Source organism: Cyprinodon tularosa, unplaced genomic scaffold (genome assembly GCF_016077235.1).
Source record: "Cyprinodon tularosa strain WSP-4 unplaced genomic scaffold, ASM1607723v1 ctg313, whole genome shotgun sequence".
Taxonomy (NCBI): Eukaryota; Metazoa; Chordata; class Actinopteri; order Cyprinodontiformes; family Cyprinodontidae; genus Cyprinodon; species Cyprinodon tularosa.
Window position 1 is genome coordinate 637,626 of NW_024039023.1, and position 11,352 is coordinate 648,977.

Below are 11,352 nucleotides of genomic sequence, written 5' to 3' on the forward strand. Positions count from 1 at the left end.
AAATCATTTATTTATTTATTTATTTTCATATCTGAGTTAGTCAGATAATAGCCCTGACCGATGTCTAAAATTGTTTTTGGCCCTTTCTTTCGGGTAAACACAAAATTATTAATAAGTAATTGTGTTTGATGTGTCTTCTGTCATGAAATAATAGTTCATAGTGGTCCATTAAGAGCTCCAACAAGAATCTGATAGAGAATCTTTGGGCCATAGATTAGGATGGAATCCAGAATAATCATCAAAATACCAGTGGAAACAGGCAAAAGCTGGTAAATACATAATTATAATAAGCAGCATTTTATCATTGGGATCCCAAGAAATACTTTCCAGTAATTATTAAGGAGGGTATTAATATTTGTTAGTAAATGTAAAAAAATATAAAAAGTATAAATATTATTAAATGTAAAATAAGAATAATTTTAAACAGTTTTATAATGCCAAAACTGATAAATGGATCAGTTAATTAATCAGAAGATGTTTACTCATGGTTGATTGAAAATTCTGTTTAATCCAAATCTGTTTAAATTTATGTGCCCGTTGAGTTTGGATGGACCAGTTACAAATAAAGTCCCTGTTGAAATCTGGGGAGATAGATTGTGTCACTTTTTGGTTACACAAATTGTGCTTTAACAGGAAAATAACTTTTCTAATCCAGATCTGCTAATTTGTGTGTGTGTTTTATCTTAAATCCAAGCACATTATTTTAACCAAGCCTTTAACTAAAAAGAACTAGATTGGCAAAATATGGAAAACATCCTTGGATTATCTCCTCATTCCCACTAATTTTCCCTCTTCATATAAACCCCAGGAGGAAAGTGGCTTAATGTCAGCACAGCTCTGATGTCACGGAAAGACTTCCAATGCTACTGGGAGAAACTCAGAGAGTGTCAAAGAAAGGGGAGTTGGGAAAGTTCTAGCTGGGATATCAGGGAGTATGGGAGGTTATGATCGCTCAATCTGGAGAGGGACCAACACTAGTTCTAAAATCCATTCATACATAAACACAAGACACTTTTCAATTCACTGAGGTCGCTGTCAGTTCATGTCGGGGGTCACAGATACAGCATGGGCTATTAGCGAGCCGGAAACGAGGATGTAAACAAGTGAGTGCGAGAACACTGAGAACGCACACATTTGTGCAGCCAGAGGTTTGTGTGTGAGATGGAAAGGCAGGAACACCTCTCAACCTCATCTGAACTTTTATGTGGGAGCAACATGGCAGAGTTAATGAGCGTATTCCTTCTACAACAGAGGATACAGGAGGAAAACCAAAGCAGAAATGGTTGCTCTACCTCTACGGAGTACGATATGAACTAAAGTGCAGCAAAGCTAAAAGGAACAGGGTATTTTATATTTTTCTTTTTTTGCATAGGATAAAATACATTAATATTAGATATAAATTGTGTATTAAATGAGAGAAAAATCCCCCAAAAAGCCCTGGGTCACTTGTGTGTTATCCACATCTCCCCTGGTTCCACCGGAAGCCTGGAAATACTGATTTCCTCCCTCAAGACCAGAGTCGGAGTCATTAGTCAGGCTGATGTTTTCCCAGGTCAGCAGTAAACAGATTTTATTATCTGTTTTTATGTGTTTTAGCTCATAGTTTAAGCAACATTAAAATGGCAAAAATGCTTTTAATTCCTGAGCTTAATATGAAAAACACACATTTCCACAGTTTCAAAGACACTCTTTTAACTTATGCTGTTGAAGATTATCAGTCATCCAGGTCATAGTCATTCCAAAAAAGTAAAAAAAAAAAAACGAGTGGACTTTGTTTTCCAAATTTGAAGAGTTTCGCTCCTCATCCAGGTGGCCTCAGGTTCCAGCTCTCAAAAACCTACAACGCAGCAATAGAGCGGATTCTTTCCCGCTATCATTTCAACCCCCATTGCTATGCAGGGGGCCAAAACATCTCGTCTGGTCAGCCAGGCCTTTTCAGAGGCATAGGCCAGTATTGGGTATTGCAGGACAAGAACGACCTTAGCGACTCCCAATTACTAAGGGGTGGACTTGATTTTTTCGGTTCAATTAGCATTTTTTCTAAGCCATAACAAGACTTTTTTGGGCTAATCTATAAAAGCTTGGAACGCAACACTAGTCCAGACATTTTGAATTAAGAAAGCTTCCTAGATGGGAAGCGAAACGTTTTCAATCTTGGAAAAGAAAGTCCAGTAGTTTTTTTTTTTTACTTTTTTTAACTTTTTTGGAACATTTTCTAATTCTAATAACTACTGGTGGCGTAGAGATTAGAGAGCCATCCTAGAGAGGTTGCATTATAACCAGTTCCAACAAGACCCCTGGTGTGTTCAGACCAAACGTGTTCTGGCCCTCAGAGAATCTAATTTACATGCAGTCTGCAGTGGACGGCATTAATCAGTCAAGAGGTCCTGCAATGCATCTGAGCGTCTGGGTCTCAGAGCATCGGAGTGTCTTAGCATCCTAGCTTCAGGGCTGAACTTTTGCAGCTTGATAGAGAGCACCAAGCAATCAGATAAACTAATCCAGGAGTTTTCTGGGAGACACACACTACATGCAAACTGTGATCGCTTCTGCAAAGCTGTTAGCATAATATGAAAACTGAATAAGGACAGAGGGGTTAATCTCCACAAATGTTTGTTCTCTTTTTTTATGTAAAATTGAGCAAGAGAGTGCCTCATTACTCCAGATTGTTCCCTGTGCATTGTTTACACTGCAAAAATTGTAAATCTAATTAAGTCATGTTTTCTTAAAATAAGTGCATTTTTTTCTTGAATTGAGGGGGTAAGTGAGACATTTTGCCAATGAAACGAGACAATTTACCCTTAAAATAAGAAAAAAGAACTGCATTGTCTCATTTCAAATGCATATTATCTAATTAACTTATTCTAAGAGTAAAAATACTAATTCCTTTGGCAAACGATTTTATTTTCCTGCTTTAAATTAAGAGTAAATTCACTTAATTTAAGACATTTTCACTTATTTCTAGATCATTTTTGCAGTGTAGGGTGGCAACACACTGGGTGGGTTAAACCCAGAGGACAAATGTCCCTGCTGCGGGACTAGAAAGTGAAATTTCCGTTCCTCAATTCTGCCGATGCCATGTTAACCTGTTTCTTTCCAACTTTCCAAGAGGAGATAGTTTTATTAATTTAACCCAAGAGCACATGTAAACTCATCTAGGAGGTCCTGAAGAGGCTAAGAACATCTAAAGCACTGCCAGCTTCACTCGCTTCAGATCAGAACAGCAGCTAACTGAAAACAAAAATCAAGGTTTTGGATTGGTATATCTAAAGTGCAGACTTCTACCTGACTAAGATGCTATAACATGACCCTAAACAGCTGATTTATCTCTGAAAACTTCAAAATAATACTAAAAGCAAGCCATACTGGATAGATAAGTTGGTCAAAAAAGAGATGTAAAAGTCCCATAGTCAGCCATTACAAACGCTGATAGCTGCTCAGCATGGCATCATCATTTTTAGGCTTTTTTTGTTTTGTTTTGTTTATCTTACACAGTGCCATGTTAATTCTTCCTTTAAAAAATGTTATTCGAATTTTGTAAAAATTGTACATTCTTTATTTAAAAGGCTTGTAATTTTCACATTTAAACGTGTTCAATGGACTAAAACATTTGGTTAGGGGGAAAAAACTTAGAACTTAAAATGATTTATTTCAGTTTCATTGTTAGGTTGGACGTTTAACCCTAAATATGGACGTTATCCCCCTCAGTAGACGTATTCTAAAGCTGTAAAAGCTGTTTCTTACCTTATATATATTAGTGTATCCTGTCAGGTGTACTAAACAACGTTATATTTCTTTTTTGATTTTAGAATCAATCGCCTGTTTAATAAAAAAAAAAAAACTTTCACTCCTCTATGATTTTCCACAAGTAGACAAACTGTTATTATTCAAATTCCTCATAAAATAGGTTATGCTGCTTTCAGCTGGAGCTACTTAGAGCTTTCAGCATGCGGAGCTGAGCAGATCTTAATCAGTGTAGACAGAGCATCAACATTGTGTGGCATGAGACTAACTGAGTATGCTAAGGTCTTTGAAATAAATTCTATCAGCTACGTTTACATGGACACAAATAATCGGATTGAAGGCCTGATCAGATCAAAAATGTTTCATGTAAACATGTCAGACTGAAGATTCTAATCCGATTCGGTCCGATCGTAAATAAATTTAATTCCGAAAGAGAGAGGTGGTTTTTGCCGATCGCCATTCTGATTGGCGTCCATGTAAACACCCATTCGGATCTTAAGAGTAAAATAATCTTCACTGCGCATGTGTGCGACGTCAGCGTGACGTTTTTCCGCCTTGTCAACAACAGGAAACCACCGGTCGCTCTCGCTCTTGTTGTGAACAACATGGCGGGAGGAGTCTAGGAACGCCGACTTATACATTCAAGTTCATTTAAAGCTGCAGGAAGCAGGAATTTATCCTCCTCTTCCTCTTTTCTCTCTCCACAGGCCAATTGCTCTCTCACGCCGGTTCAATCGCTCATTCTCTACATTTTCTCTCGGACATTTCGCTGCCAAGCGCTTTTTTCCTCCTCTCTCCGTTTTTCTTTCCGCTCGCTCCGAGCGCATCGATTGTCAGGCCTCCCAAAAACCAGACGCAGACAGAACTGCCAAGTTTGGCAGGAAGTTCTGCGCATGCTTAAAAGGTTTAATCTGATCCAACGCTTGGTACATGTATACACACGTCATGATCGGATCATTTCATTTAGTGTCCATGTAAACGGAGATTTTGAATTTCCGATCAACCAACGTTTGGATCGGATCGGGGAAATTTTGCGCATGTAAACGTAGCTATTGTCTGAAAATAGTTGCCTGACTCACAAGCTGCATATCTTCCTTTACGTGATTGACGAAAGCTTCACTTCCTGTTTTGTGTGTTGCAGCTTTTGCCAGCCTTCCTAACCTGATGGAGCACTTATCTGAGAACTACAAGTACTGGAAGAACCTGGACGAGATGAAGTGCAAAAGCCTGCGTCCTCCGCCGCCCTCTTGACCTCCTCCTCTGACGCCCTCTGGCACCTTTAGCAGGGTTGGACTCCAGATGCAGCTCTGCACTAAAACAATTAGTTCAGCTGTGATATACCAAAGCTCTATGCCAGAGCAGCGTACGGCAACAAAAAGGGCCAAATAACGCCTCTGATGCACAAGATAATCGACAGCCGAGCACTGCAGCTCTGTTGTTGTCTCAGCTGGTTTTCATCTGACAGCCTTGATGAGTGTCTGCTGCCACTTTATGGCACCTCTTTGGAACTGCATGGACCTCATGGTTCACCTGACAATCTGCACCATACAGCGCAACATGCCAGAAACCTGCACTTTAGCAAATCAAGACATTTGGATTTCAAGCTCCATTTTGCTGTTTGCTTTTATAAACTTTATTTTTAACTGTGTCATTTTATATCTTGGTGTTGTCACAAATGAAACATCAACGATAACAGCGAGAGGCGCTATCGATTGTGCTTCTTAGTAGACCAAACTTCCTATCTTGACTTTTGAAGGTGCTCAGCTGGAATTATTCATCCTAAAGCTGTAAAACAGAGAAAACATTTGTGTGTGGGACCAAACTGTAAGCAACCTCTGCCCCTCGTAGCCCTGAGCAGGAAAAGCATGTTGGAAATGTTTCAAGAGCAGATCTCTTGGGACCGCAGAGCGCAGGGTGTAGTTCCAGCCTTCAGCAGAAGGTCAGCCCAACAGATAAACTTGACAACGAAGGGCTGGACTGTATGTTCTGGGGATTTTAAGGTCGTGTAGCTAAAAAGGAGTCTTAAACATGTCACCGCATAATCTGCAGCTATAGCCTCTTTAAGCCCACCCATCAGTAGCGCACCATGAAGGAGCTGGTGAGGAAGATGGAGATCTTTGTTAAGCCTGAACAAACAGAATGCACTCTCATTTTTAGCTTTGCAACACTAACTGTAGAAACACTATGTAAGCATCTGCACAGTACATGTCCATGGTTTCATTTGGGGCTATGCTGACATCAGATTTTTATTTTTGTCATACAGTGGCCCAAAGTATATAGCACTGCTATTTTAGTAGCTCTGATAAAAGTTTAAAAATAAAAAGCTTTAAAATAAATGTTTTGCATTTTTAAGCAACAAACTCACAAAGCAAAAATCTCCAGCTGAGCCATTGAGGGGGGGGGGGGGTCCCTTATTAAGAAATAAAATGATGTAAACAAACCACTAGTGCCAGAGCAATTGACTCTCTTGCTGACAATACTTTAAACATCCCCCTATTTCCAACAGAACAGAACCCTTTGAATCGTATCACAAGGCTGAGGTAGATTTAAAAAAAATCTGATATGGCCACAAATGATCCTCAGTGGGCTCACATGAAAAATTTGAAATCAAGCAAAAATAAAATATTAATTCTCTTTGCAAGGCTATAACAGCTGGATTTCTACTTCAAACATGAAATCCATTGCAAAGGTCAATCATTTATTGTTTTTAACTAGGTGAACCTATTTATTCCCTTTAAATCTAAATCCTGCCCTATAAAGAGTACAATAAACAAAGTTAAAAATATGTTGCACAGACTCTAAAATAAATGCTATTCACATGTGTCATTAAAAAAATTATTTGTTCTATTTTGTCCAAAAGATTTAAATTGTAAAAACAGTTATAGGGCAGACACAGGAAACAGATCACTGAGGCTTATGATATAAATAGTACGGTAAATGATAACATGCCTCCTGTATAATAGAAGGTTTTTCATTTTAATGTTCTGGTTTCTAAAAGATTTTAAGATGTTTTGCACTTTGATAAAGCTCCCAATGCCTTTGGAGGTTAAAAAAAAAAAAAAACAGTTTTTATAGACCCTCTACTGTACTTAACGGTGGGCTTAAGGTGTCTCTTTTTCTTTTGTTAAATCCCAAACAGTTTCATTTATAATTACTGTAAATACTTGGGGGTGACCAAAAACTTTGAATGTATTGATTTTGTAAGGACAATTTTGGATTTCTCTCAAATTTAGCGTGTGAGTTCCTGCTGCTGCTGTAAAGGGTGAATTTATTTCACACATTTGCTCAAAGGGTATAAACATGAGGCTCACTTGGTTTTTTTCTGCAAATCCCAGATGCAGTAATTATGACCCATTAATAATACAGGCCTAAAAGATATTAGACGACCCTTGTTATCCACAGTTTCCTGCTTTTGTGTTATTTTACCTGAAGAAATACATTAAACACAATGGAAACAAGTGGTTTCCATAAGTCTAAAAAAAAATAAGTATTTGGGTATGTATGCCCCCTAGTGGACATAAGGAAGACTGAAGACTTGCACATAAAACCTTAAATTGTGTCTATGATTGGGAAGGAAAAATTATTCATTTTTGCTTGTTTCTTTTTAAAAGGCATATGTTTTCTGACCTCTCTCTTGTAAAAGAAAAAAAAAGAGGCAATGGAAGCCCCTAAAGCCACTTGGAGATCTTATGGTGGTGATTATATTTGTGTTCTCAAGTAATCAAGTCATTTTATATCCTTTAGGAGCAGTTATCGGCTCCTGTAGGTTACACACTGCAGTATTAACCAAAGGCACAGAGATTCTCCTCATAGGTGCCTTATATCTCGCATATCTTCACAAACACTGCAGTATTTTTATTTTATTTTTTTGTACCAGCTCCTGCTCTCTGTACAAAGAAAATCACAAGAAAAGCCATAAGTGTTGAAAGCGTGTTTTAGGAAACGCATACTTTTGCAATGTTGCTTCATAGTTATCCTGACAGTTTGTCCCGGCCTGTAATCAACTGAGACAACATCTTTTTTGGGCTTTTGTTTTTGGTTGTGAATCACTTTCAGAAAAGAGAAACCCTCTCTGATCCACGTTCATTGTATTTGCTATCACATTATGGATGATCGCGGTTTGAAGAGAACGCCTTAATCCTGTCATTTCTGGAGGGTAATTCGCTTCTGTTATACTGTAAAGCTACCTTATGCCACCAGCTGTCCTTTGCCTTGCTTTGCTTTTAGCATGTTTCACTGCTTGTTTCTCTTTTGTTCATCATGTCAAAATATACAATGTCTCATTACTCTGGTCCAGCTTTGTTTATTTCATGGCTGCAATCACCGATCATCATTTCTGCTAGGATCTAAGTAGATTTTTTTAGAGAAAGCGATATTTTAACTATTTAATATTCTCACCTAAGACAACCATGCCTTTTCCATTATGGATCAGCAATTTGAATGTGATTTAGTGTCTTTCAGCCTCGCTTTGTGTCTAATGAAGCACAATGAGCTTTGCATTCATCCACAGCATTACTGACCATAAAAAAGCCATTCCTGAGTTTTGCACTGCATAGAAAGGAAACCATCATCAAAGAAGAATATATATATATATATATGTAGATTTAAGAAAAATCTATTTTTTAGAAAAGTATTATTATTATTATTGCCCATTACAACTGTACTGTGTGTTTATAAAGATTTTACTGCCTCCTCATGCAGAATAGTTGTGAAAGCTTTACGCTGCAGCTTCCAAAAGTCGGCCATGTTTGTTTATGTTGAAAAGTTTGTGTATTATTTCCTTTTCCCATGTTATGTCTTATTTTTTGATGTTTTCTGTAAAACAGAAAACATTGTGTGAAATAATTAAAGTATTATTTAACTAGGTTGTCGCTATGTCACTGGCATCAACATTTGACTCAAAGGGAGTATAACAGTCTAACATAGTAACGTCAAACACGTGCCGCTTTGTTTTAAAAAAAATATAAATATAAAAAATATAACCGCAGATGTCTGGGGGACAGTGATTCGCCTACATGTTATGAATGCTGGTTTACCATAAATGATCAATTATGAACAGTTCAGGTTGTGCCTTCAAGTCGTTGCCCATAGGAAGACGTTACTTGGATATAGACTAACGGAATATCTTCAGAACAGCTCCAAATGACACAAAACTCATATGGGTGAGTAGAACATGATGTAATAATGTAAAATCAAGGGCCAATGTAAAAAAAACAGTGTTCCCCTTTAATAAAGAGTCCCAGAAATTCTGATGCACTACATTAAAAATACAACATGTGAGTGAAATGTAAATGTTTTACAGCCAAGGAAAATGCCAAACATAAGTTTTTTAGTACAAAGGGTTCATGCAATTTATTATAAACTAATACTACCAAGAACAGTTTGTAGTCGCCCTCTTGTGGTGGAATTGAAAACAAAGCTGTGTGTTACTACTACAGTAAGACTGCCCAACCACTCTACATACATATTTGTGGCGTACATTTAAATAGTTCACAAGAATAGGAAATGAAATATATACATATATATTTCTCACCATAACGACTTCAAATAACTGATTTTAAATTAAACAATTCTACCAGGAACAGTTCGTAGTCTCCCTCTTGTGGTCACATAAGGAACTACAACTGTTTGTGCTTAGTAAGAATGAGGTAATCATTAAAGTATCTTAAGAATTAGTCTTACATTTATTTTTTATTTATTTATTTTTTTTTAGAAAATATACCTACAGCAAATATATCTACAAAAAATATGAAAATAACCCTATAGTATAATAAATGTAATTTATGGCAATTTTCTTTCAGTATTTTTCACTATAAAGGCTTCAACTAACTTATTTTAAAGAAAACTAAAATATCAAGAACGGTTCAGAGTCTCCCTCTGGTGGTCAAAGTGAGAAACTACGACTGTTTGTTATTAGTAAGAATGAGTCATAATTTATTGTCACCATGTTTGTTTCAAATATATTCATAGTAAATATAGCAAATATATCTGCATTAAATCTAAATGTAATAGAATAATATAATACATCTAATTTATGGACCTTTTTTCAGTATTTACATTTTTAAAACAGACGTCGTAAAATGTGAAGCCTATGGTTGTGACACTAAAGACCAATATAAAAAAGAATTGCCAACTTTTAAAAGTGATTTGATGAGCCACGTTTTAGTTAGCTAGTTAGTCTTCAGGGGTAGAATCTCAACTCCAATTGTATGAATAATAACATAACATACAAGAAAGTAACTGTTCCTGATAAACTACATTTAGTAAGAGAAGGACAGTAAAATGTTCACATTTTTTATATAAAACAATATAAAAAAAAACTCAGTTCTATGCGTGTTTAAATATATCTCAAGTATATAAACATATAAAGCCTTTATAATACAAAGGCTTCAATTTATTTATTTCATAGGAACAAATTCTACCAAAAACAGTTTCTTTCCGCCCTCTTGTGGTGACAATGTGCAACTACAACTTATTGCGAAGAATACTAGAATATTAGTTAATAAAGAGTCCCAAAAATGTTGATGGACCACATTAAAAAGTCAACATGTGATAGAAATGTAATACAGCGACAGAAAAATACCAAACATACTTTTGTAGTACAAAGGCTTCAAGTATTTATAATAAAGCAATACCACTCAGAACAGCTTATAGTCGCCCTCTTGTGGTGGAAGTGAGAAACACAGCTGTTTGTGACTACTACCATAAGGCCTATCCACCATTCTACATATTTGCGGTGTACATTTAAATATTTTATAGCAATAGGAAATAAATAATAAAATAAAGTGAAAAGATATTTCACTTTACGAAAATATACGTTTTACATGAAACAATTCTACCAAGAACAGTTCAGTCTCCCTCTTGTGGTCAAAAAAGGGAACTACAATTGCTTGTGACGAGTAAGAATGAGGAATCATTTGTCATCATTGAAATATCTAAAGAATTAGTTTCTTGATTTTTCCCCCCCAATAGTAAATATATCCACAATGAAGTAATATAATAAATTTAATTTATGGAAATTTCTTTCTAATATTTTTCACAATAAAGGCTTCAATAAACACATTTTGAATAAAACAATTTTCTACGATGAAAAGTTTGTAGTCTCCCTCTTGTGAGGAAGATGAGGAATGAGGAACTACGACTGTTTGTGTTTAGAATGAGGAATGATTTACTGTCCTCATTAAACAAAAATCCTAAAATCATTTCCACTCCAATTGAGGGAATGGTAATATATACAAGAAAATAAATGTACATAATGAATTAAATTTAATTAGAGAAATATAAGAAACACAATAACACAATTCCAGTGTAGTCCTGTTTCTCTGTGATTGGCTGGATGTGCTCTCTTCATCCTCTGACATGGGAGCTGGCTCAGAGCTCGTCTGCCTGGCTGTGTGTTTCCTGGATGGAGCCGCCTTTTACAGCTGCTTTTTATATCAGTGCTTCTGTCTCCTTGAATCCCAGTCGGCCTCGGCAGATGGCCGCTCACACTAAGCCTGGTTCTGCTGGAGGTGTCTTCCTGTTAAAAGGGAGTTTTTCCACTCCACTGTCGCTGCAAGCATGCTTACTGTGCAATCAACTGGTTTTCCTTAGATGGAAAAGTTTGAA

At 36.6% G+C, this 11,352-nt stretch overlaps 1 protein-coding gene across 2 annotated transcripts in view; it reads left to right on the forward strand.

The window, feature by feature from the left end:
* The window catches only part of pde8b (phosphodiesterase 8B), an 87,965-nt gene extending 81,247 nt beyond the window's left edge, over positions 1 to 6,718 (forward strand). Inside the window, exon 22 of one of the 2 annotated variants that reach the window (XM_038292482.1) lies at positions 4,886 to 6,718. In XM_038292482.1, coding sequence (XP_038148410.1) covers positions 4,886 to 4,995 — 110 coding nt within the window. In that variant the 3' untranslated portion in view covers positions 4,996 to 6,718. The remainder of the gene's footprint in view (positions 1 to 4,885) is intronic. The other variant, XM_038292483.1, reaches the window with a different exon arrangement.
* Positions 6,719 to 11,352: the final 4,634 nt, after the last annotated feature.